The following is a 27877-nucleotide window of genomic DNA, read 5'->3' on the forward strand; positions in this document are numbered from 1 at the left end:
TTTTTTCTAAATGGTTTTCCCAAGCCATTCATAGTCCGTTCTAGGTCTAGTTTTCTGTTTAGTCTATGAAAATTCTTTGAATTGTACGTCAGGACTTGTCCTGCTATGTTTTTTTACTTCGTCGAACAAAAAAATGTTTCGCTTTACCTAAGAAACAAGTATGTTCAACTACGAAATGCCATCAAAATAAATCGGACCTAAAAATGTTTTTGTACAAAAATATATTTTTTTTCAATATCCTTTCTTTCAATCCCAATCATGCTTATTGGAAGCAACGGCGGCTATTTTCCGTCTATCTGCCGGGTATGATTTCAATTTAGCTTTTTACGTGGAGTTACGGATGTTAAAAATTTTGTGAACTTCGGTTGTTTTGTTTACATTTTTCGTAATTTTTCCAATCTGCTTGAAAATTTCTTTTTTCCTAAAATTAGGATCAACGAGATATGCCGAATTGTTTCAACCTTAACTCATTTTGCTCATTTTTATTGAAAAATGGACCAAATATGCATGTTTAGCCGTCTCTGTGACTATTTTAACCTCTATTAAATTTTTCTCGAACTAAGAATTTGTCAGCCTTTCGCTAATTTGTATCCGTGTTTATCAAAACCGCTTAATTTATTTTTTGATATTAAGAATTCCTTTCGCCAAAAACGTTTTTTTTGCTGGATTATTTGGAACACTGACCTTTTTAACGGACCGGTAGTGACAGTAAGGCCAGTTTTGGTCCCACCGTTGATTTTTGCAACGAAAAAAATGGATTGTCTTTTGAATCTGTCCGTTTTATATATATTGCAATTTTCTTCGTCGCAGCTTCAGTCAATTCTGCATTGATTTAGTGAATTTAAATTAATGAGAGGTCATATTTATGTTAAAATTAGGGCGAAAGAATAAATATTGTGTTCTCTGGGTAAAGCTCATGATTTTTCTGGCTCCTAAAAGTGTTTTCATAGTTTTTTATGAGCCAGAAGTTAGTTATTTTTGTAGTCTTATGATTGAGTCTAAATCTTCAAGGGTCTTATTTTCTATCTAAGGAGCTATTACAGGAACCATCTAATGATTCCAGTTGATACCTAATGGTTTTTCGCTACTATAACTCTATAATTATCCAAAATTCATCAGTTAATTTATAAATTGACATTTTTCTGTCCATTTAGCTATTTTGTTACGTTTTGGAACAATAATTTGGATGGAGCAGCTATAGCAAGATTAGTTGCGTTCTAATTTTAGAATTTTTATGTCGGATTGTAATGAGGTGTGCTGTTTTTTTAAAGGTTCTTGCCTTTTTTTGAAGATAATTTTAGACCAGAATCATTTCAAATCACAACTCAATTATTATCGAGTCAAATTTAAGAGTAACTGAAGCTCAATGAACATACATAAAATTTCAGCGAAAATTTTATTTTTCGTTTTCAAAACGGTATTTGCGCAATTTACTGTATTAGTTGAAAGCTTATGGTTGTTATTACTGAAGTTACAGAAAATTTTCTGATTTTGTTCAGATTTGTGTGTTTTATCTCATTTCTGCCACCTTTTAGCGCGGTTTCCGCACGCTGAGAGGTTATATACTCTTTCAAATAAGTTATAATGTAGTCATCTTTAGTGTTTTATTTAGATAAAGGTTTTTAGGCATCAGAACTAAACTTCACTTTTCGAAACGTTTGACTTTTGCACATTTTCCAAAGGCGCAATTGATTATGTTCAATGTTTTCAGTGATTTTCATAGATTTTGATTTAAAGTATTCGATACCGCTTTCTTAAAATGATTGATTTTTCATTTTGACTGAATTTGTTCTTTTTGTATTCGTAAGACAATTACATAATCAGGGGTCCTATGTTTTCCTATGTGCAGACGAAAAATGTATAAAATTCTTTTTAACTTTGCTTTTTTTGTTTTTGTCTACTTTTTTTATTATTCTCAATAAAGCAAAGTTCTATATCTTTTCTGGTGAAATGCAAGTCAATTTGTTTAATTTAGTTTTATCGGATTCTATTTTGACTTTGTTATTAAGCTTTTTTAGAATAAAAATGGATAGGTAGAGTTTTGGTCGTAATTAAGGCTTGTTTTTATTTGAATTTGATGTCTGTTTTGGCTCTTAGTTTCCTTATCAGCAGATATCATCGGCCCTCTAATGAAGCATTATTTAATTTTTTAATAGTTTGAGTTTAAAGTGTTTTTGAAATGGATACACCAATTGCTTTAGAACAGAATTGCATTTTTCTATCTTTTCCGCATTTGGTGGAAAATTAAGTCGAAAATAAGGTTTGCGGGCTCGGTACCGAGCCTCCTTGTTCTTCGTATAAGGTTACTGGCATTATTTCCAATTGCGAAATAATACTTCCGTAAGAAAAAGGATCTATTCTCTTTTGGCCTCCCAGTGTTTTTTACGCATCCAGTTACAAATTATATGTTGTTATATGGCACGTTAGCACGTAAAAAATAGCACGTGCGCCTGGGAGGCGTAAAAATATATGCCCACTAAAGTGGGGGGACAAAACAGAATATATCCAAAAAAACTGGTAAATGCTTTTCTCGTGTCTTATAGAAGACTTAGGAAGCAGTCAATACTTCGTTGGTTACTCTTGGTTACTCGGTGGTCTATCTGATTAGAAATATAGTTTGTTAGCTCATTCAAAAAGTCGACCTGCAAAAAGATGATCGGTGAAAATATAAAGTAAAAAGATCATTACTTGAAGTTTGCTGACATAAAAACGGAATCTAGTCTCAGACTTGTTAATCGGTAAACTCCTCAGTTTTGGCGCTGCTGTTTCAAAAGCGAGAACCAAGTACTGCAGCTGTAACCCTCCAAGACTGCGTGAAATTAAAAACTGAAGTTCGTTTCATCTTTAAGCGTCAGTTTTTTGAAATCAACCATATATTTGCGATTGCCACGTTTTTTCCCTGAAATTTTGATGGCATATACATTAATGCACTGTTATAATTAAAGCATAAATTCGAACCTCAGGTTCCCAAACAACAGAACGTTCAGCCTTAATTGCAAGTATTAAAAATTTCATCGGTTTGCAGAACTATTGTTGGTATTTAGTGAGCTGAGATCCAAAAGAGATGAGCGAATGCACAAAGGTATTCACTTGTTACCTTTAATTCCCTGGATTGTAATTCGGGACCTGTCTTGCTGTTTTCTTTTGTGAGATGTGGCTCCATTTTTTTATTAATTCTAGTTTTCAAAATGGGATCAACAAGCAAATGCTGAGGTTGCGAGGAAGGCCTAAATGCATGGTGAAAAAGTAGCTTTTTGGAAAAATTGGGCACTTTTTCATGTTCTTTCCGGCTTCTTTAATTTTTCAAACAATCTTTTAGTTAAATCAGTCTTCAATTTACGTTGGTGACGGTTTACAGGGGTCGCCAGCAAGAATTTCTGGTTTGTTGTTTCAAGTGTTTGTTTTCTCAAATTTCTTGTCTGTTTCTGCTTGTCCTTCATTTATCAAGACAGATTAACTTAGAATCTATTTTTGATCTCCATTTTGACAAGAAACTTGGGTAATGAATACCCTAAAACAAAAGGCATTTGTATTTATATGCTATAAAGATTTATTTGTCTCTAATTATTTGAATCGTGTCGGGACAAAACAGTCCCAGAAAAAACAGTCCCAGACAAAACAGTCCCAAAAACCAGACAAAACAGTCCCAGACAATATAGTTCCAAACTTTTACAGATTTTGTTTCAACGCATTAATTAACGAAAGTTAATCCGACAATTAAGCTAAACCGAATCAAATTATCAAAATATTAAAAGTGGACGCAAAACTAATTGTTAAACTCAATGACAGGTGTAGTTTTAATTGTGCAGCATAAAAAAGAGTGCCTCACGATGTTTGGCGTCATAATTTTGACGCTAATTGTTAATATGGAATTCATTCAGACAAACAAAAAGTCGGAATTGCTCGTCTTTGAAGGCTATGGCTATATTAGGCACCGACAACTTACAGATGGCGCATCTTCTTGGCGCTGTTGTATTACAAAATGCAATGGCAGAGTCAAGCTACGCAATGAACAAATCGAAGTTATTACAGTTCATCGCCATATACTTGATCCAGCAGATATTGAAAAGAGAAAATTCCGCTCAGCGTTGAAAGACAGAGCAGCAATTGCTGACGAGACTCCCCGACAAACAATTTTTGCCGCCCAAAAAGACATCAACAGAGAAACAGCAGCCAACATTCCAGTTTACAACTCAAACCAACGGACAGTTAACAGAACGCGCCAACAAAACCGTCCACAAATGAGTGAGCCCTCGTCGCTGAAAGGATTTGACGTTCCCGAGTTATTACAAATGGCACATAGTGGTGAGAAGTTCATGTATTATTATTCAGGGCCCCACGATGAAAAAAGAATTATTGTTTTTGCGACTCTGCCAGCCATCGACTTGCTCGAGCAATCATATGACTGGTTCTGCGATAAGACATTTTCAACAGCTCCAAACGTCTTCTATCAGGTCTACACAATTCACGCTTCGGTTGAGGGCGTGAACTTGCCTCTCGTGTATGCTCTTCTTGCTGAAAAAGAAGAGGAGAGCTATCGAAAACTACTCTGTTCCCTTCCAGAAACATCAAAAAACGAGTAACAATCGATTTTGAAATTGCAGTTCGGAATGCATTCCTTCAGTGGAATGAAAACATTCAAATTCAATTTTGTTTCTTTCACCTTGGTCAGAACGTGTGGAGACATGTGCAGGCAGGCGGGAAAGCTTCGGAATACAACAATAACTTGGAGTTCCGAGAGCATATCAGAATGATGCTTTGTACGGCTTTTTTGCCAGTGAAAGATGTCATTACTGCGTTTGAAAAATTGCAGTCAACGTGTCCAGAAGACTGTCAGTCAATTTTCAACTACTTTGAAGACTATTACATCAGCCGATACAACTCTTCTGGACAGAGACAGAAACCACGATTTGCGATTGAACGATGGAATTGCTGCGAGCGCATAAAAAGGCGCTATGCCAGAACCAACAACTCCGTCGAAGGCTGGAACAGTAGTTTTGTAAAATTGCGCAATACAAAACATCCATCACTGCTCAAACTGATTGAGAAATTCAAAGACGAACAAAAAACTCAGAAATAATGGTAGAGAAGATAACAGCTGGCCAGCAAGTAAAGAGGCCAAAGAAAGCAAATTACGCAAAAATTGATGCAGATTTACAAGAACTTGTTAAAAAGTACCAGCATCAAAATATGATTGATTTCTTGAGAGGCTGCAGTTATAATATCAATTTCTAACAGGTGTTGCTTTTGTGTTTGTGATCCTTTATTTTCTGTGATTCATTCATTTTCCACCAAAATTGTGTAAGTTTAAAAATAACGCTAGAAGCGATCTAATTATTATTGCAAAATGTCGATCTTGAACTAGCTTTTCATTTTCCCTTCTTTCACGACAACCCATGAACGGGTTCTCCGAATTTTAACGCTTTTCCCAGTTTTCCCCACATTCCGATCTGATTTACCCTCAATTTTTGAATTCTGCGAAAATATTTTTTCCCCACTCGGGCTCGAAACAGCGACCTCCGAATGCTGGCCCAGAGCACTACCTACTTCGCCACGGTGATTTTGATTTTCAGACTTCAAAGCTTTCTTTCAAGATCAAAACTTAACTTTCTCTTTGATCAGTCTAACGAGCGCTTTGAGCGGGACTGTTTTGTCTGGGACTTTTTTTTGCAATTTAGGACTCTTCTGTCTGGGACTGTTTTGTCTGTTCATCATTTGAATCTATTGTTAGTTTTAGATCGTAATATTCAATTGGTCGATACTCCGGATGCGAATAGTTTGTTTAATATTTGTTTAATAGACGCCGTCAGCCTCTCTGCTATTTTTTAGGCGCTCTCCTTCTTTGATCACGGTTTTCGTTTCACAAGTCACGACTTGTATTCTGTACCTCAGGCGCTGTTTCTAGTGAATGGATTTTAAAATCCATTGACTGAATTACGCAATGTAATGAATACGGTCATGGTCAAAGGAGCAAAATCAAATAAAACGACATATGCCGATAAGACCCGGTCAGTAAGTCATAGTGCATCAGATTATCGAAGTTAATTAGAGTAGTTGCTAGCTGACATCAGTATTAAGCTTAATAGCCTGCAATTTGAAAGCAGAATTGAGTATAATTTTAGAACTTAACTGAAACTCCACATCAAATTAGAACACTTTTTGACACTTAGAATAAAATTCTGTCAATTTCTATCTCTTCTTTTTGATCTTTTTTCTAATTGCTCTCGAACAAAGTTCGTAGCAATTATTGTAAACGTGTTGTCTTTTTATGCAGTTTTTTTTTTGCTTAAACATTTTGCGCTTTTCTTCGAGAATATTCTTTGACTTCTCAAGTGACTTTTTCACGCTTTCGTTCTTCTTTTTTGAGGGATCTCCATTGCTCTCACTCCGAAGTAAATCTTGTTGCTAAAATGAAATCGATTGCAGCATAGCAACAAGAAGGGCCTGATAGACGAGTGGGCAGTGATTCTGGTTGGGAAGCGGGAGGTCAATGATGGTCAACTATATTTTGCACCCATAAAGAAAGAAATATCTAGCCTACAGACATTGAATTAAATTGCATCGCCTGTCGTTCGAGAGCAATTCGTTCAACATAGTCGGTTTATGTTTCTGTTTCAATCCCGATGTGCGTCAAGGAGCGGCTATTTTCCGGTAATTTGCCGGCTATAATTTTGTTTTTATTGCTATAATGCATATGTCGCTTTTATTTTCGCAATTTTTGTATGTGTTTTTAATTCGTGTCCATCGATGATTCTCGCAAAATTTGACTTCATTTTCAGTGATTACTGTTATTGTTCAATCTAATTGGTCTGCGCGAGGTCATTTGATGCTCTGTTCTGCCTCAATTTGGAGGTGAAATGTGTGATAAGTTTTGAAAAACCATACATAATAACCACACATAAGAAAAGACATGGCACTCACTCGAAGTTTTAAAAATTTACGAATTGAGAATCAATACTGTGCATATGATCGGTGTCGCAAATTTGAGTGCTCCAATTCTTGTGGATTCGATTTTCTGAATTTTTCATTGGGAAGATCTAATTTTGGCTTAACTCTTTTTTAGAGCGTTTCCCTCATATGACCTACAACAGTTACACTCCGAATCAAACATTTAAAATTCCAGATAAAAACAGCCGAATAATTTATCTATATTTATTGCTTTTTCCTTTCGAATGAAGGTTAAGGAGGTCTATTGTGCTACTATCCGTCAATCTGTTGGCTATTTTCATTAATCGTGTAGTAATCTTTTTAATCAACACCTGTTGCGATAATGTTTGTTTTATAAGACTACAAGTTTATCAAACTGTTTCCATCATTAGACTAGAGTTTATCATCACTCTTTTATCGCCATTGTTTACTTACTAACAGTGGCGATAAAAGAGTGTGATAAATTCGTAGTCTAATGCTGAAGTGTTTTTCCAGTGTCGATCGGGCATTAAAATGTATTACACTGGAAGTTTATTTAACTGCTATTATCGCAACAGGTGTTGATTAATATTTCTGAATTACTGAATTATAGTTGTTAGAAATGAAAGTTATGCTTCTTTTCAGCCCCATATATTTAATCTACCATCTTTAAACCTGAATTTCAGTAACATAGTTTGGCTGAACAAGTAGCAAAAACCAAAAGTTCAATTCACTAAAACACTGAAAAATACTGCCCTTGTGATTGCGTCAGGTGTGTGTGTTCGTGTTTGTGTGGGCGCGTGTGTGCGTGCGTGTGTTTGTTTGTTGTTTATTTGTTTGTTTGTTTGTATTTTTTGTTTTGTGTATATTTTAACTGCTCCTTTGAGGGAAACTAAATATTTCTTAGAGATATCTTCTTTAATGACGTCCCCAGTTTGTCTAAATTGCGCTTAAGAAAATAATACTAAAAATAGACTATTTTTCATAAAGCAGGCCGAAAACCCCTCACAGATACAAAGAATGATCCAAGCAGAGCTATTCAAAACTGAATTCACACAAAATAAAACACTTATCGCCAGTCAGCCTTGCTTCTGGATTAGAAAGAGATGAAAGTAAATTACAATTTTTGATGGCAGCTAGCATGTGTGGGCGTGGTATATGAATGTTGAAAAGCGTCCCAGTTAGGGATCCTGTATGAGCTGACTTAACTATTAATCACCCACATCTGCATAACTCACTAGCACTCCGCTTTAACGTTTTAAACGTTATTATCCTTTTTCTGGACAAAATTTTCGTAAGATTAAATTAATATCCTGATACAAGTGCGTCAAAACTTTTTGGATTGGCATGAGATACAATGTTAGCAAGTGCATCTGGGAACCAGCTAAACGTTTTTCGGTTGTGCTTGATAGTATTCCATACAGTCATACTTTAGAAGGTCCGAAAATATACTCACGTAGTGTAAATTTGGGTGGCCGCCGAAATGGCCGACAGGGTGTGTAGCCGTCAACCAAAAAATGAGCAATTTAACCGACAATTTAAGTAAAATGAGCAATGAAACTTATTCTGAAGCTGTGATTGGTCAATTTAAAACACTATTTCGTATTGTGTTTTTACACTATTTACATTATGAATTTAAAACACTATTGCGTGCGTGCGTGTGTTTGTTTGTTTGTTTGTTTGTTTGTTTGTTTGTTTTGTGTATATTTTAACTGCTCCTTTGAGGGAAACTAAATATTTCTTAGAGATATCCTCTTTAATGACGTCCCCAGTTTGTCTAAATTGCGCTTAAGAAAATAATACTAAAAATAGACTATTTTTCATAAATCAGGCCGAAAACCCCTCACAGATACAAGGAATGATCCAAGTAGAGCTATTCAAAACCGAATTCACACAAAATAAAACAAATTTATCGCCAGTCAGCCTTGCTTCTCGATTAGGAAAAAAGATGAAAGTAATTTACAATTTTCGATGGCAGCTAGCATGTGTGGGCGTGGTATCTAAATGTTGAAAAGCGTCCCAGTTAGGGATCCTGTATGAGCTGACTTAAATATTAATCACCCACATCTGCATAACTCACTAGCACTCCGCTTTAACGTTTTAAACGTTATTATCTTTTTTCCGGACAAAATTGTCGTAAGATTAAATTAATATCCTGATAGAAGTGTTATCAGATACAATGTTAGCAAGTGCATCTGGGAATCAGCTAAACGTTTTTCGGTTGTGCTTGATAGTATTCCATACAGTCATACTTTAGAAGGTCCGAAAATATTACTCACGTAGAGTGTAAATTTGGGTGGCCGCCGAATTGGCCGACAGGGTGTTTAGCCGTCAACCAAGAGACGAGCAATTTAACCGATAATTTAAGTAAAATGAGCAATGAAACTTATTCTGAAGCTGTGATTGGTCAATTTAAAACACTATTTCGTATTGTGTTTTTACACTATTTACACTATGAATTTAAAACACTATTGCGTGCATGCGTGTGTTTGTTTGTTTGTTTGTTTGTTTGTTTGTTTGTTTGTTTTGTATATATTTTAACTGCTCCTTTGAGGGAAACTAAATAGTTCTTAGAGATATCCTCTTTAATGACGTCCCCAGTTTGTCTCAATTGCGCTTAAGAAAATAATACTAAAAATAAACTATTTTTCATAAATCAGGTCGAAAACCCCTCACAGATACAAAGAATGATCCAAGCAGAGCTATTCAAAACTGAATTCACACAAATTAAAACAAATTTATCGCCAGTCAGCCTTGCTTCTCGATTAGAAAGAGATGAAAGTAAATTACAATTTTCGATGGCAGCTAGCATGTGTGGGCGTGGTATCTAAATGTTGAAAAGCGTCCCAGTTAGGGATCCTGTATGAGCTGACTTAACTATTAATCACCCACATCTGCATAACTCACTAGCACTCCGCTTCAACGTTTTAAACGTTATTATTTTTTTTCCGGACAAAATTGTCGTAAGATTAAATTAATATCCTGATAGAAGTGTTATCAGATACATTGTTAGCAAGTGCATCTGGGAACCAGCTAAACGTCTTCGGTTATGCTTGATAGTATTCCATACAGTCATACTTTAGAAGGTCCGAAAATATACTCACGTAGAGTGTAAATTTGGGTGGCCGCCGAATTGGCCGACAGGGTGTTTAGCCGTCAACCAAAAAATGAGCAATTTAACCGACAATTTAAAATGAGCAATGAAACTTATTCTGAAGCTGGGATTGGTCAATTTAAAACAATTTTTCGTATTGTGTTTTTACACTATTTACACTATGAATTTAAAACACTATTGCGTGCGTGCGTGTGTTTGTTTGTTTATTTGTTTTTTTGTTTTGTGTATATTTTAGCTGCTCCTTTGAGGGAAACTAAATATTTCTTAGAGATATCCTCTTTAATGACGTCCCCAGTTAGTCTCGATTGGGTTTAAGAAAATAATACTAAAGATAAACTATTTTTCATAAATCAGGCCGAAAACCCCTCACAGATACAAAGAATGATCCATGCATAGCTATTCAAAACTGAAGTCACACAAAATAAAACAAATTTATCGCCAGTCAGCCTTGCTTCTCGATTAGAAAGAGATGAAAGTAAATTACAATTTTCGATGGCAGCTAGCATGTGTGGGCGTGGTATCTAAATGTTGAAAAGCGTCCCAGTTAGGGATCCTGTATGAGCTGACTTAACTATTAATCACCCACATCTGCATAACTCACTAGCACTCCGCTTTAACGTTTTAAACGTTATTATCCTTTTTCCGGACAAAATTTTCGTAAGATTAAATTAATATCCTGATAGAAGTGTTATCAGATACAATGTTAGTAAGTGCATCTGGGAACCAGCTAAACGTTTTTCGTTTGTGCTCGATAGTATTCCATACAGTCATACTTTAGAAGGTCCGAAAATATACTCACGTAGAGTGTAAATTTGGGTGGCCGCCGAATTGGCCGACAGGGTGTTTAGCCGACAACCAAAAAATGAAAAATTTAACCGACAATATAAGTAAAATGAGCAATAAAACTTATTCGGAAGCTGTGACTGGTCAGTTTAAAACACTATTTCGTAAGCGGACAAATATACCGCAGTTTTTTCATCAACGAGTGTAACGAAGGTCTATCCGTGGTTGGACCGTATTTTACCGCATCTGGCCATGCCTCGCGGGCCATGGCCATGCCTCAGCGGCTCGTGGGACTTGATATGAATCTATCACAACCGAACTACTGAGACTTTTATGGACCAATTTATGGACCAATGAGACTTTTACGACCATTTATGATAAAACTGTCGGCTAAATTTCTCATTTTTTCCTTGTCGGCTAAACGCCCTGTCGGCCAATTTTCCTAGCACCGTGAATTTGGTAGTTTCTTGAGCATCAATTTTCTTTTGCTGCCAGGAAGGCAAATTTATGAGCTCTCAATGGTTGTAATTATGTAGAGATGTCGCAAAATTGATATGCAGCTGTCAAATGGTTAAATTTTTGTGGATATGTCGGGTGTATTAAAGTTTCGGTTTAAGGACTTTTGCAATGAGTTGATTTGCAAATGTTTTCTTGACTCTGAGATTTTCAAATTAGATTCAGTTTAATAGCTAAGCTCGTTTTTAATGCATACTAGCATGGTAGCTGAGGTCAGAACTCGTTCAAATGTTCATGATCCTGCATTAATTTGCGTGTGACCGTCTTACAAAAACGGCTATGACTGTGTTCGCCATTTAAGTGGGGAAGGTTTTCATGGTGGTTAAGGAATTTAGTGTGACTGTTAGCTTGCATACTTTCAACAATTTCAAGCTGCAATTAAAGTGATCACTCTTTTGACAATTAAACTTTGGTCTGCGACAAATTTTTCGTTGTCATGAGACATGTTTAATTCAAAAGTGGTTGATATCATGCGTAGTTGTTGCTATTGAATGAGTAATGATTTCTTGTTTGCTTTTTATTTTTGAAATATAACAAAGTTTTTAGCAATTATATTAGTCATGTGGTCTTTTTAGTGCTATTTTTTGCTTGACCGATTTTTCATCTAACCTGTTTTACTTTTTGTCCTCAAAAACGGGATAAACAGGTAATGTCCTGAGGGCATTAAGTTCTCTTAGAGCCTTACGCCATACCAGTCTCTTAGAATGCGATTAACCAAAACTTTTGAGGTGACATTTTCCTAGTGGTAAGAGCGATTTTTAATCTTGAAAGTTTGACCCCCTACCGCAGTCCCCCCATCCACCTTTCTGCAACTGGAGGTTTGGATCCCCTGTGGTCCAGCCCTCGCAACCCTACCTCCACTTTCATCGCTTGACATCCCGTCCCACTGCGCTCCCCATCCCCCACTGTCGTTCATGAATTTACCCAGTCTCTCGTGAATTTACATTGAATATGTGAATTTACATTGAACTGATCTATGAAAATTCTAGGCGACGTTTTAAATTTTAACCCCTCAGTCATTTCACCCCAATTTTAATCCCTAATTTATTGGTTGAAAATTCGTAATTGCTTTCATTTTAAAATTGGGATAAAAAGTATAGGATTAATTTAGGGCGGCGATAAAGGATTAGGGAGTTTTAAAAATCGGGGTTAAGTTAATGGGTCCTAAGTTATAGGGGAGAAAATTTGAACACCAAGAATAGAGGGGCACAAAATAATTCGGAAAGTCATCAAAGGCCTCATGATTGTTGTAGTTTTTTGTAGATAGGCGGAAATAGAATAAATTAAGGCTGGCCCTATTTGGGTTCCTTTTACAGCCTTAAAGGTAATAGAACTAGCGCTACTTATTTCTGTGTGCGAAATAGACTTACCTAATTCTACAGGATTACCCGGCTCAGGAAAACACCGAATGAGAACTTCAATTATTACGGCGGAATATACAAAATACGCCGGAGTCTAAGGTATACACATAGTGCACAAACTATCTGAAGACTGACTAGAATAGAGTGAACAGGCATTATTTAAATGAGAATAGAGTCTTCTCAGTCTGTGATTAGGGCAAATATGGAGAATACGCACTATAGATTTTCAGCTGCTGCAAATTGACTAAAATTTCCTAAGCCGAGAATTTTAAAGCCGAGATTTTATACCGTGCTCGGCTCTCTAATCATACCACTACTCGCACCTCTCTTTGCTCATATTTTGTTCGGAAAAATAAGCTAAACAGAGAAAATCTACCTTTGTTGCCGACTTTTTCTCGCTCCTATGAGGAGTCGGAAGAATTGATCACTTTTATCTGCGTTATATTTATAGAATCGACGCAAACAACGTGAGAGTGGTCCATTATAAATCAGAAGATGCCCTTTCCCCTACTGTGAATGGAGGACATAAACACAGACCCGCGTCCGAAGATTTCGACAGTCTCGGATTTGTAGGCAAGTCATCAGTCGCCTTAATCTCGTTGACCTACACGTGCATTAAACGCTTGAAAAAGTGAGATTGATGGCAGGTTTCCATTTTTGTTAGAAATACACAGAAGCGACCGTATTTGGATAGATATAATCAGTATATGCGCAGCTTTGATATTTTTAGTTTCTGAACCAGTTTTTATATCCTATTCAAACAGTTCAAGAGTAGTTGTTAAATATCGTTTCACATAAAGTATATTGCCTGAATTTGTATTGAATTGCGTGGGAGCATTCGGGCCAGTTTTTAAGCTCTTATTATTTGAGCTAGGGTTCAAAATGTGGAATTAATTGGAGTTGTTGTATAATGATTGTTAATTGATGTAGGCAATGGACGCTATGGCTTCATCCTTCGCAATGGTGGCAAATTGTTGATTGGTAATGACAGCCAGCACTTCCTCTCTCTTGAGGCAGAGCACAACCTCAACCCCATACACCACATATACATAAGAGACATCAACTCACACACATTCTCAAAACATGCCTTCTCTGGTTAGTTTGTCGTTTACGTTCACTCGTTGTCTATACCTTCACGTTGTCTATACGTTCACGTTCTAAATTTAATAGAGATCGTTCTCTTGCAAAATGGTGGAAAATGTACCAATGTGAGAATGGCAACGCTATGTTTGATTCATTCATCGATACTCTTGAGAAAATTGTTGAAAAACACGCGCCGACCCAGATTGTTAAAAAAGCGGATGTAAATTTTAAGAATTCGAAGCCCTGGTTAACACAATTGAAACATTTGGTTGCCCAAAATTATTTTCTGTTCAACAAATGGGAAAAAGTCCTGCAAGTGAGAAGTACAATCCTGACAGTGAGAATTTGAGCGTGTAAGAAACTTAGTTAATAGGAGATTAAGGCAGGCGCACAACAATTTTTGCATCAATTTCTTTCAAAAGCTACCAACATGAAAGGAACAATAGAAATTCATTAAACAGAAGATCAGTCCGAGAGAAAAAAGTGTCAAGGTTGATGAGAAAGTGGGGAAATTTCGAGGGATCCAAAAAATGTTGGCCCAATTGTCTAAATAGATCATTTGCTAATCTATGTGTGTTTTAATGGTTCGGATATTGCTTGTAAATACCCTGATAAACTTAATATACCTGAATTCTCATTTAGAATTGTGACTAGAGAAGAACTTTATTCAGTCATTGATTCGCTGGACGATAACAAAGCAGCATTCTGGTGAAATATCAATTCGTATCAAAGACTTGCAAATTAGCTACAGGCGAACATCTACAGTTCGACTTAAATGAGCGCATCAAGGAGAAAGTTTTCCCAACTAAAATGAAACTGGCCTATGTAACACCAATTTTCAAAAAAGGTGATAAATTGTAAAGCACAAACTCGACCAATTTCTGTAACTCCGAGTTTTGCAAACATTTTTGAGCGCGTTCTTCTGACGCAGATGATGGATTTCATTGATAAGCATAAAATTATAAACAAAGAGTAATTCGGATTTCTGAAAAAGTCAACAACCGATGCAGTTTTACAACAGGTTGAATTAGTTTTTTCTAATTTAGATCAAAGAATAGAAACTGTTGCTATTTTTCTGGATCTTGCAAAAGCTTTTAATTCCATTTCAAATAACATTTTTCTTAAAAAAATGAAGTGTATGATTTTTCCCAGGAAGCGAAAGAATTGCTGTTTTCTTTTTTTTCCAACCGCAGACAAAAGGTTAAACTTAATGGCATGTTCTCTGATTGTGAAATTGTGAACGATTTTTAATCTGAATAATATGTGAACTATTTTTCATCTAATATAAACACAACGGAGAAAGTAATTCAATTCGCAGATGACACAAGTGTTTTTTCTGGTGTGGAAAGGAAAGTAGATTACATGGAAAAGTGAAAGAAATTTTACAAAAAACAGAAAAATATGTAGAGATGGATAAACTAACTTTGAATACAAACAAAATTGAATTAATCTTTTTCTCGCGCAATAGTTCTGATTTCGGATCTGTTTTTTACAAAACGAAGTTCTCACAACACATATCTTGCACATATCTTCGTATTTAAATTGACAGGAACCTTAATTTTGATGAGCAGCTGAATAAAACCTTAAAAGAGATGGCTCATGCTATAAGATAAATATACATAATTAGACATCAAGTTCCCTGAAACAGCTCATTCTTCTAAAATTACTTGTGCTATCACACTTATCGTTTTTAGCAGTCTTTTTTCAAAATTTATCTGCAGAAAACCCAAAACGTTTTAATCGACAGGTTGACTGGGGTATGAAGGTCTGCTTTCTACGCAAAAATATTAAAAGTATGACAAAGTGAGAGTTCTGCTAATTCAGACAAAGATCCTACCAGCTGAGCTATTAATAGCAAAAATGTCGCTAATCAAATTTCATTATGATATTGCCAAACCAGAAAATTCTGAAAATTTTCACGGGTATCTGAGTCTTTATCAAAACACTCGCACAAATCATTTCAAAATTAGACAGAATGTCATAATCAACTTTGGAATGAATTCGATTGTTCGTCAATGCATACAAAAATGGAATAAGTTACCACAGTGTCTTCGGTTGGCAAAAAATGAAAACGTTTTTAGGAAGAAAACAATCGGAAGAAAATTTTGTAATGTGATTCTTTGAGAAAACTGATTGATTTTTAATTTTTTGTTTGAATAATTTGAAGTATTTTGTTTCAAGTATGTTTAGCCATATGGTTATAATTTAATTTACTTGTTGCAAAAAAAATTAAGTAACCCCGTTCCTACTCACCCCCCCCCCCCTCCCACACACACACACACACACACACACACACACACACACACACACACACACACACGCGCGTGCACGCTTTAATGACTTTGTCCAAACATTATTGGTTTGACATAATATCTGATCGACTCAAATTTACATATCATATGCAACTTGTGTTAATTGTGACTAAAAAAAACAACATACCCATTATGAGTCTACGAAAGAAAAGTTTCTTTTTATAAGTTTCATCATGAGGGTAGAATTGGCCAATAAATTTACGGTCAGTTATCATAAGCTTGCCATTCAAGATCCAAGAGGGTTATTGTAGAGTCTAATCACAGTTCGTGACATTCTTTGAGATGTTATATTACCTAGCCGAAACCTTCATTAATTTGGCCATGTTGCATGTCTGAGATGTGGAGAATGATAGCTTTGTTTGTAAAGTACTAATTTGGTGACTATCAATTATCATTATCTCTGATGCTCTTGATTTAATTCGAGGCTCAATGTATCAACTGGTCTTAATAGCAAATTACAACATTCATGTGGTCTGTGTACGAAATTGATTAGTCTTTATTAGGATTATTGAGGTGATATACTTCAATTACGCAGTGAACATTAATGGCTGGCTCATCATGCTATATTGCACGTTTCAAGCAATGACTTTTTTGTCGAGCATAATTCGTCAAGTATTTAATAGAAGTTGAGATCAGAATGGTTTTAATTGACCTATTGTAAATTTTTTGTACAAATAGTAAAAGAAAAAATTTGAACACCGAAGTAAGTGCTGAAAAGCTTCTTTCAAGGTTGTGGCTCTATTGATGCATTATTTGACGTGAGTGGTGCAATTTGTAGCATTTTAGGTTGATACAGTGATTGAAAGTAGTGACTTGCTTACGATTGAGATGTCAACTGAATATCATTCTTATTGAACTGTTTTTTTATTCTTCCGATTAACTCAATAAAACAGTAAGATGGACGCATTTAAATTCAAGATTTTTTTCAGGTCTTAAAATATTTTAAAATTTGAAGAAAGAAGTTAACAGAAATTATGTTTTAGAAGTACGATTCCAAATTAATAGCGAAATTGATGTGCGTATGATTTATCAAAGTTGGCAGTATTGTTTTTAATAGCCGCCCTTGTCTTCTCAGCCGGCTACTGTAGCGGCCCTATTTTTTTGCAATCCAGAGTATTTCGATTATATTGTGCGCTGTCTTTTACAAATTGGTGACCTCTAATTTCACCGGATGTTTTAGAGGAAGGCAAATGCCGCACCTGAAAAGTGTTTAAGTCAATCTGCTGAAAAAAGTCAAAATTAGAGAAAACATAGTAGTTTTTCTGCAAGCATCATTTTGAGAGAGAGAGAGAGAGAGAGAGAGAGAGAGAGAGCGAGAGCGATAAAAGTAGCGGTGATACAATTTTGCGCTGAGCAAGCGAATTTTTGATCACTCCGTGTGGGATCAATTTTGAGCTTTTGAATCAAATATTAGACTTTTAGATGTAACTTTCAGCTATTTTAACCACTTTGTCCAGTTGGATGCTTTTTTTAGCAGTTCTTGTAATCGCCTTCCATTTTTTAAAATTTTTGGGGAGTTTTGAGGCTGGAATTTGTCGTTGCTTTAGTTGTGGCGATCTTTCGATTTGATTGATACTTTTTTTGAGGATTTATTTTGTTTGTCAGAGAAAATGGAGTGAATTTAATCGAAATTTTGCCCTTTTTATCTGTTTTTAATTTTTTTGCCTATATCTTCTCATTCTTAGCTTTTTCGGTTGATATTTTAACTTCTTGTTTCCTACTTAATTCAGGGTTATTCTCGAGGTAATGTTATCGAGAGGCGTCATTTCAGTGTTATACAACGCATATATAAAACGCGTTTTCACTGAAATAAACGATACACATTGCAATGTTTATTTTTTTCTAATTTACCCTCGTGGTTTAATTTTTGCTTTGTATGTCACTGAAATGGATTGGGTGTGTCATTGATCCAGAAGAAGGATATTCAAATTGTTTTTCCAAAGAAATGTCGTGTTAGTTTTTGAGGATTGCTCTGTAATTTTTTTAAAATGCTAAAAATTGAAAATTTCTATTTTTCTTTTTACTTCCTTTTCCTCGGTTTTCTCCGTTTATACTTATTCATTTTTTAGGTGATAGTTGATTAATGAAATAAATCTCAATTATGAGACGTTCTTTTGCCAATGCAGAACGTAGCTGATGTCTTTTATGACTTTGGCGTTATTTGTCATAAATTTCTATTGAATATTTGATTTTGGCTCTTTTAGTATTACATTTGTCCAATCCCTTAGTATCTTCAATGACAGGTCTCTTTGGTTGATATTGAGACAGAAATAAACGTACTCAATGGTTTGAATCACAAGCTAGTGGTTTCAATGAATTTGACCCTATTTGTTCTCAGAATTTTTCATTAAATTTTGTTTTTCATGTATTATTGTACTTTTTGTTGTTTCATCAATCAATCGCTTTAGGGACAGGTCTGCTAAGTTTCTAATGGAGATTAAGTTAATCGATGTAATTGTTTCAGTTCAAAGCTTTGCTTTCTATGAATTCGACGCAATTTTTTTGCAAGTAGTATCAGATTTTTTATGATAAATGTTTTCAAAAAGTACAATCCAATTTTGAGAGTTCTCATTGTTCACTTGGTTGTCTTTTCTCTGAATTTCATTGATGACAAATGTCATTGCTTGCTAAGTTTGCATAATTTTATCGAATGGGTTTCAGTTCATAGCTGATGCTTTCTATGATTTATACGCTGTTTGTTTGCAAAAAAAAATATTGAGTTTAAGTTTTGCTAGTATTTGTACTTATGGCTGTCTTATCAATTATTCGCATTAATGACAGGTCTCATCGGTTTTAAATGAAGATTTAAATATTTGAAAAATTTCAGTCCGTAGCTACTGCTCTTGGTGACTTTTACACAACTTGTGTTCAAAAATCAGTAGCGAGTTTTTGGGTTTTGGGAAGATTTTCTTTTTGTGTTATCATTTAGTCTCAAATATAACATATTTCATAGGTTGCTAATGAGAAGCATATGCACCTAAACAGTTGCTTGAGTTCATAGCAATCGTGTTTTACACTTCAAAAAAGATAACTGTTTTTTTAATCTTTCATGTTAGAGTTCGGATTCTAGTTCGGACTTTTTTTGGTCATGTTTTGGTCCAATTTTTGGCTTACCTTTTCTTTGAGAAACTGTTTGTTTTTGAATTTTTCTAGTGAAGTTGTGAATCTTGCCTTCATTTGTAGGTCTGTTTTCGTTTCCCTCCGTTAACTGCAAATAGTTTTTTCTGACTGCTACAGTTTTGTGTGCTGTGATCAAAGATTTTGGCTTGGAGCTATGCGTTTTCTTTTCTCTCTGCTGCCCTGAATTTCAAAATTGGGCTCTTGTTTTGTTAGTCCTTGTGTGCTCATTCTAAGGGTGCGTAGAATTTATGGTTTGTAAAAGTGTTATTATTATAATTGTTTCTTAAAATACTGGATTTTGAAAGAAATTCTTGAAATTGATTTTTTGATCATTGTTTTTTACTATTATAGGTTTGCTGTCAGTACTTGTGTGCTCATTCTAAGGGTGCGTAGAATTTATGTTTTTTTAAAAGTGTTATTATAATTGTTTCTTAAAATACTGGATTTTGAAAAAAGAAATTCTTGAAATTGATTTATTGATCATTGTTTTTTTTTTGCTATTATAGGGTTGTGGGTTTTAACCTGTCTTAATTTGATGTTGCTGTAAATGCTAAATGTCAGGTCCTTATCTAATTCAATTTTGTAGATTGAAATTCAGAACTTGTTCTGTTATGTTTTTCTTTTACTTGGTTATGGTTTTTTTTTACAAAACTAGGTTCAGAATTTTACGTTGCTGCGTCTGGTCGGTACCTTTGTATGCGTGTGAAACATGGACACTCAATTTTGAGTCAAAGAAGCTCCTTGAAATTGTTGAAATGTGGTATCTCATTAAAATGGAGCGCATATCATTCACAGCACATAAAACCAATGAATTTGTTTTAAGTAAAACCCAGAAAAGCCGGATGATACTAAGAGATATTGAAACTAGGCAACTTAGTTCTTTGGACATGTTGTCAGAAAAGGCGAGATGAAAGAAAACATTCTTTCCGGATACATCAACGGCAAAATATCCAGAGGAAGAAATAGAAAGACATATCTGGATGGTATCTCGGAAAAATTAGGAAAAAGTCGAGTCGAGTGCATCAGAATCGCAAGGAAACGAGAAGAATGGAGACTTTTATGGAAAGCCTATGTCTGTGACCAGACACGGCACTAAAATAAGAATAAGAATTTCTTTTGCTTTGCCGTAATTCAGAGCTTGTTCAACATTTTGCTTGAATTCTTTTTGACATCTCTAGTCTCAAGGCTCCTCCAACAGCAATTGCTCAGCAAAGCAATATAAAATGAACGGTTTCATAAATAGGAAATCAAGAATAGAAACGGGATAAAACCATAAAGCCCAATTTTAGATGTCCGCTACTTGAAAATTGTTCTTATAAATCTTAGTTACCATCGCTAATGCTTGTTGGTATTGACACCAGCCCCTGTATCCTTTCACTAAGAGACAAGGGTATGTCTAAGTACGGAATGCCATCAAAATGGTGCGCACAGAATGTTTTGTACAATAGTAATTTTTTTAAAAAATTTCTGTTATTTCAATCCGAATTGGGGTCACGGGAATCACCGGTGTGTATTTTCCGCCAATCTGCCGGGTGTTTTTAAAATTTTTTGTGGCAAGTGTGTTTAAATTTCTTGAAGGAACAGTAAACGCTGTCAATAGTGTTCAAGCTGTTACTTGTCCTTAAATTTTACTCTGTGAAATTTGTCCTTGCGACCAAAGAAGTTAAGATACATGTTAGAATCACTGCAACGCCCTTCCTCCTTGGGCAGAATATGATCAAATATTAATGATGTTTACACTCTTATAATATATATGTATATGGATAGGTTCAGAATGGCTAAAATTTTAGTGCAGATGTATGAAATAAGAAACTTGTTCACTCTTCAGGTGCTCTTGTGATGGATTTCCTGAATGGAATCGGGACAGACATGCAATCATTTTCTCACAGTCGTAAGTGTGTCACAATAGAGAACAGTTTCTTTTTCCACCGGGAGTACTCCAACCTGTTTGTGGAACGCATCTTCATCAGAAATGAGCTTGTGAGTTGAAATCTGAAGGTTTATTTTAGTTCTAATTGAAGTAAATTATTCCTAGGTTACACCTTTATTGTTCCCACTATTTTAAAAAAATAATGCTAGCGCTACTTTTTACTCGCCACCACTAGCCGTACTTAGTTACTTACGTAAACGTTTCGAACATGGATACTCTAATTGTGGATGCCGCAAAAAAAAATTTTGAAACATTTATTTCCGTTTTTTGTAATTTAAGGCACTAAAGGGTCTAGAGGGTGTACCGAGATTTAGTCAAAGTCGTCTCTAAATCTGTTCATGTTTTGAACCTCTGCCAAAAGTAGGAAAAAACATATGCAGAATGTGTTGATATTTCTTGGCAAATATTTGTAAACTACAGAGGGGCACAATTATCTCACAGATCGACCTGACCTTAGTTACCAGGTCTCAATACGAAAATGCACTCTGAAATGAGCTAACAAGATTAGATTAGATTTGAATTCAAATGACAGATGCTACAAACAACTATTACCGAACATTAATTCAAATCTCGACCTTGGACACCATACAAGTCAAAACGACTCTTCAAGAGGTGCCCAGATAATATAAATAAACGTGCAGTACTTAATAAAACATCAAAAACGTGTTTATGATCCGATTAATATGTTCAGAGATGGCAAAAAATAAACTTACTTGAGTCAAGCAAGCACTGGGACTGAGATTGTTAGTAGCAGGCGCTAAATTAAATGTGGGTGTTGTTGTTTCTAGTCCTACTCAATAGAAGTGTCAGTTGAGAGTCTGATGCCTCCTTGTCTCCAAACTGATTCCCAAATGCAACTGGGAGGTAAGGTGTTCTGCAGGCGACAGGGAGACATCAAATCTGCCTTGATTGGCATCGTGGTTCTCCAGGAACAGGTGGAAAGTGCCTTCAAAGTTCAAGCACAGTCGTAAGTTCATTTTAAAAGTCTGTTCTCAGCGCTCATATTTTAACTCAGTGTAATAGAATTGTGTAACCACAAAATGGTACAGAAAGCAAAGAAATGACCAAAATTATCTTTGACAAACTCTACTGGCAGTATTTTTGGAAACCCAGAACAAAGAAAGTGATACATGTTTCTGGAAAATAATTTTTATTGAGGTAATTGTAATACGAATGGTAAATAACCGGATAGAATCCAGAGAAACAGGGCTTAGCAGCAGAGAAACAAGGGCCCAGCTACCCGGTTTTCAAGTTGTCTGTCGTCAGTCGGTCAAATTTTTTGAATTCTCTCATACAATGTCAGAAAATTGTTCGGCGAAATTCCGCTCTATAGGCGGTCTGTGAAGGAACCTTTTTCGGTGTGTAGGATTTATGATGCACAATTCTTTATGCGTTTTCTGGTGTAGGGATCAAATGTCGAAATAGTGGGTTTTTCCCATTATACTCCCCCATGAAATTATAGTATAGCAGTCCCATTATGGTATTGTTACCATGATGGGGGTATAGGTTATCTGATCACTAACCTGGGGGGGGGCTATAATGGGAAAGACCCGAAATAGTTACTGTATGTTTAGAACTACTTCTTTGTTCTTACTGACTGTTGTGGAGCATTCGAACAAAAGAACCATGGAGGAACTCAATACTGCCGCACAAAAGGTTCGTATCGCCAAAATTTAAATCTAGCCGAGAATTGGCACCTGGAATTCTTCTTAAAGATAATTTTAAAATAACCTCAGTTATGTTCTGAATGGTTGTAGTTAACTTCATTAATTATGAGAACTCTCAATAGTATTTCAGTGTTAAATGTTTTAATATATCTTAGTAAGATGCTTGTTCGATTTATCTGGTGTTATTTTGAACAAGATTTTATTCTGTAGTTATGATAAAAACATCTCTTTTTGTTCCGACCCCACTTGTGGGGGGGGGGGAATCCTCAAATGGGTTTTTTTTGTTCAGTCAATTTTGACCGATCGATATATTCATCGTAGAGAAATGTGAGTGGTATCATTAAAACGCTCGTCCAGCGTAGAATTCAAAATTAATTTTTTTTTGAATTTTGTATTTTTCGAGGAGTTATCGAGGTTTAAAGTTTTGTGTGAACATGTGATATTTTGTTCACTTTTAGCATGATTTTGTTCAATTTAGGGTAATTTTTGTTCAAATTAAGGCTTTTCTATAGAAAAATTTTTGCAAAATTAAATTTCATGCTACAAAAAGAAACAATTTTGTGTTATCAGTAGATCAATAAAAAGGCTAGTTCTGGTCTCGTGAGGAAGTTTACTATAAAAAAAAATAAAAAAAAACTCGAATTCAATTTGAGAGCTGTTTTTTTTTTAGAAAATTGTTCCTATTATTTATTATTGTTTTTTTGTCAATTAGAGACTTTCATGTGCATATCGAGGTTCCAATAATGAAAACTTCATTTACAGTCAAATGATACCCAATGAAAGAACAATCGTTTTTAAGGCATCGCTCATGTCTTTTTTGTCTTCGACTCAGATTTTTCGAAATTTTTAATGAAATTTTGATTTTCTTTTTGAGGTTTTCCTTATTTTTGGGAGTCCTATTACACAGACTTGCTAACTAAAAATTCATTTGGCTTCTTATGTGCAATAGGTAAAACTATATAGCGCTGTGAGGGGACAGCTAAGGGCTGTCAAGACTTTAAAAATTATTTTTTCAAAATTTTTTTTTTCGACTAACCGATATTAAACTAATTATGAATAGTAAGTCGGTCTCAGTAATGACAAGAACCCCTTCCTTTTTACTGCAACCAAAATTAATCTGGTAAGCGGTTTAATCTGCTGACTATCGGTTTTATGACTTCGATAACACGAGTATTCGTAATTTCAAAAAAAATATTTGTTTTTTTTTTGTAATTTTGTTTTCTTTTGAAATCTTATCTCATTATCTTTGTATTGGCAGTTCCCATTGGCTTAAAATAGACGTCCAAAGAATCCTAGATAAAGTTTCCAGAGAAAAGATTATGGTTTAAATGGCTTCGACACTCATTTTTTTTTTTTGGTTTTTACCTGTTTGTTGTTTTTTTTTTCAAAATCATAGGACTTATTGTGGTGTCTTATTGAGAACATGTTAATGACAAACATCCATGTCTTCCCATGGAGGCATATAGTAAGGTGTTTTTACTTCCGTTGAAAGCTTTTGAATTTAATGGCTATTAAGACTTAAAAAAAGTTTTTGGACATTATTCAATCTTAAAATAATTTTCGTGAACTGTAAGTCAATCTCAGTAATGACAGGACCTCCATATTTTCTTCTGCAACTGAAATGAATCTGACTAGTGGTTTTATCTTATAGCTATTGGTTTTATGACTTCGCTGCCACCAGTTTTCATAATTTTTTAAATTAATTTTTGGATAATTTTTTTTTAAATTTTGGTTCACTTTGAAAATTTATCACATTATCCTAATATTGATAGTTCTCAGTGGCTTAGAAGAGGCTATCAGAAGTTCAATGGGTCATAGATAAAGTTGGGAAAAAAATTTGTGGTTTAAATGGCTTTGCACTTTTCTGCTGAATTTTTGGTTTTTGCCTACTTTTGTTGTTGTTTTCATAATCATAAGACCTATTTTGATGTCCTACTGATGACATAAGAATAACAAACATCCTAGTCTCCTTCTTGAGGCATAAGTTTCTGTATTTATTGACTTCAGTTGAGAGATTGAATTTAATGGCTGTTAAGACATTAAAAAAATCTTTTTTGGACACTAACCATTATGAAACTTATTTTCATGAACTGTAAGTCAGTCTCACTAATGACAGGAACCCATTCTTTTTAACTTCAATTGAAGCAATCTAGTAAGCGGTTTGTCGGCTAACTAATGGTTTTACCAATTTGATGCCTTGAGTTTTCCTAGTTTCAATAAAATTTTGGATTTTCTTAGTATTCTTTAGTATTTTGATTCCTTTTGAAATCTTATTACAATATCCTAATATTGATACTTCCCATTGGCTTATGGAAGAGATCCAATGGACCATAGATTAAGTTTTCAGAGAAACTCTTATGGTTTAATTGGCTTCGACACTTTCTTCTTGCACTTTTCTACTGAATTTTTGGTTTTTGCATGTATTTGTTGTTGTTTTCATAATCATAAGACTTAGTGATGTTTTTGATGATTGATAAAAATCCTTATGATTGACAAAAATAATTGACAGAAAAGCTTATGATTGACAAAAATCCTTGCCTTTTCATTGAGGCATAACTTAGCTGATTTTTATCTTCCGTTGAAAGCTATTGAATTTAACGTCGTTGATATAACGGGTTTTCTAAAAAAATATCGTGGTTTTTTTACGTTTGTTCATACTTGTTAATTTTTTGAAGCCATATTGTTAAAAAAAAGAAGAACCCCATTTCTGATAAAAATTTATATGGTATTGAAAAATTTTTAACCAAAAACTTTCTTTTTTTGGCTTCGACACTTTTCTCGCTCAAATTTTTTCGAATTTGCTGTTTTTGCCATTTAATTGTTCATGTAGTCGTAAAATGCTGACTGGTCTCATAGGCTTCTAACTGAGGGTTGAATGCATGATGTTGCTGATTGTACTCAATCTTCAGCGAATAGTATTAAAGTTTACGATATTGTTCGTTCTCAAACATTTTTTCTACTTTTCAGGTTTTGTTCTTTTCGACAGATTGTAATATAATCTCATCATTGAGAGGTTCCATCCAATTTCTTGTAATTAAAAAACAGTTTTCATTGATGTCATGTCATGCTTTGATTGTTGAACAATATGCGTCTTCATAAATTTTTCTGGGTGGTCAATATTTGTGTTTCTTTTTCTCTTCTTTTATCACATTCGCTGAAAAAATTTTGTTTTTGATTCTTTTGTTGCTTGTTTTTTTAGCGTAGTCTTTTTATTGGCAGATATTGTTAGCGCTTTAATGAGGCATGCTATTTTGCAATTGAATTAGTAGTTCGGTTTTGTAACAATTTTTTAAAACTCAAACATCTATTTTTAATTATCTCATAATTAGGTTGACAATTAAGTCAAAAATGTAGATGATCTTGGGTCGGAACATCATGTGCGAACGCATATTAACGAGCATCCTTGTCTGCTCTAAAATTCAATTCAAATAATCAACTGTTTTCAACCAAACATCCACAAATAATAAAATGTACAAAGTACCTGGGAAATATTTATACATTCATACCGCAAGTTTTGGCCAATCAGATTCAAGAGAAAGAGATTCATGATACTCACCTGTTTGGCGCAAGAAATCGCATATCGTATATTTTAGATTGTGACATCAGCACTTGGCGTCAAAATGGAAGACCTGATGGAGTCACATAAAGTCCACTGGAATAAGGTAACAAAACTTGGTAGAGTGAAAAAAAGCGAAAATGATTCAGAAACCATTGTGGTTATTAGTTTAAATTTACGAAATACTTGCGTTTTTTCAATTATATGGGCCGTGCAAATAATTGCATTCGCCAAGTGGCACGTGTTCTATGTACATTTATGGGAGTAATATCAAATCCTAGTGATACGTAAGTAATATTAAATTACGTGAGTAATTAAGTAAGTGTATCAAAGATCGCTATTGGATATGCTTAAAATTACATGCGTTCGTTTTAATAGGGCTTAGTTTCTCAGAACTACTTAACTTAGCCCTGAAGATTTTCACAGGTAAGGGCAAGCTGTCTAATTGAATTGATTGCTCTTAAAATTAAAGATTTACTTGTTAGAGTAACCTTACCCTAGTATATTTCGACCCCTTTTGCAGAAACCCAATTTAAACTGCATCAGAATTTACGCAGAGTTTAAATACAATACAATAACATGCTCTTGACTGTAATTGACATAGGCAATAAGCCAATGAAAAGGCAATTATTAATAGCTGCCGTCAGGCTCTCAATGGCTATTATTTACGCGCTCTCCTTTTTTATTACATGTCGAAGAATTTGAATTGCATTGGCGCGCTTTCGTTTTACGACTCAAAGAAAAGTATTGAAGAAGTCTTTTCTTACTGATACGAAGAGGCATTATGGTTTTCTATTTCAAAGAGGCGTTATGGTTCTTTTCTGAAAAGTGAGAGCGAGCAAAAAAATCGGGTGTTCATGGAGTGAATAATGTTCGAAAAGGTTGTTCCGGTTAACATTGAAGAGCGGAGAAAAGAGCGTTCTTTTCTCCGCTTCTTTCCTTACTTCTTTTGAAATAGACCGAGAATTTTAGATGCACAAAATTTTGACTTATTGGGCAAAGTTTTCTTGTTCTTGAGTGTCTTCTCATGCTGTTTTTTTGTTTCTTTTGTTGTCAAAACTTGTTTTTTTTTACTTAACTTAGAATATGCGGGCTGTTTCAAAAGCGTGTCGAGTTTCACTCTAATTTGACTGTTTTTGAACTGTTTTACGGATTTTCAGGATTTTAGAGATTTATGCCTATTCCTTTGTTTTTACTTCATTCATTGTTCACTGAATTGAAGCCCAATTTTCCAGACATTTTATATTTTACAAATTCTTTTTAATTGCTCTCAAGCGAAATTTATGGCAATTATATTAGTCCTGTTGGTCTTTTTTGCGATTTTTCGCTTGACTGATTTTTTGTCTGACTCTTTTGACTTTTTGTCCTCAAAAACTGGATAAACAGGTAGCGCCCAGCGGGCATTACGTGCTCTTAGAGCCTTTCAGCTATGTTTCAGCTCCAACTGTTTTATACTTATGGCGTGAAGAGCGGTTCTTAGAGATTGAAGACTCCCCCCACTGTTGACCCCCCCCCCCCCCCCCCCAGC

General features: G+C 34.9%; 1 protein-coding gene across 2 annotated transcripts in view; it reads left to right on the top strand.

The window, feature by feature from the left end:
* Nucleotides 1–27877, top strand: part of LOC142338254 (uncharacterized protein KIAA2013 homolog) — a 79991-nt gene that overhangs the window by 20023 nt on the left and 32091 nt on the right. For both annotated transcript variants that reach the window (XM_075387924.1, XM_075387925.1), the window contains exons 3-8: nt 13133–13254; nt 13612–13776; nt 21025–21176; nt 21915–22093; nt 22701–22782; nt 26387–26455. In XM_075387924.1, coding sequence (XP_075244039.1) covers nt 13133–13254; nt 13612–13776; nt 21025–21176; nt 21915–22093; nt 22701–22782; nt 26387–26455 — 769 coding nt within the window. The remainder of the gene's footprint in view (nt 1–13132; nt 13255–13611; nt 13777–21024; nt 21177–21914; nt 22094–22700; nt 22783–26386; nt 26456–27877) is intronic.

This window comes from Convolutriloba macropyga, chromosome 4 (assembly GCF_964194025.1).
Source record: "Convolutriloba macropyga chromosome 4, txConMacr16.3, whole genome shotgun sequence".
Taxonomy (NCBI): Eukaryota; Metazoa; Xenacoelomorpha; order Acoela; family Convolutidae; genus Convolutriloba; species Convolutriloba macropyga.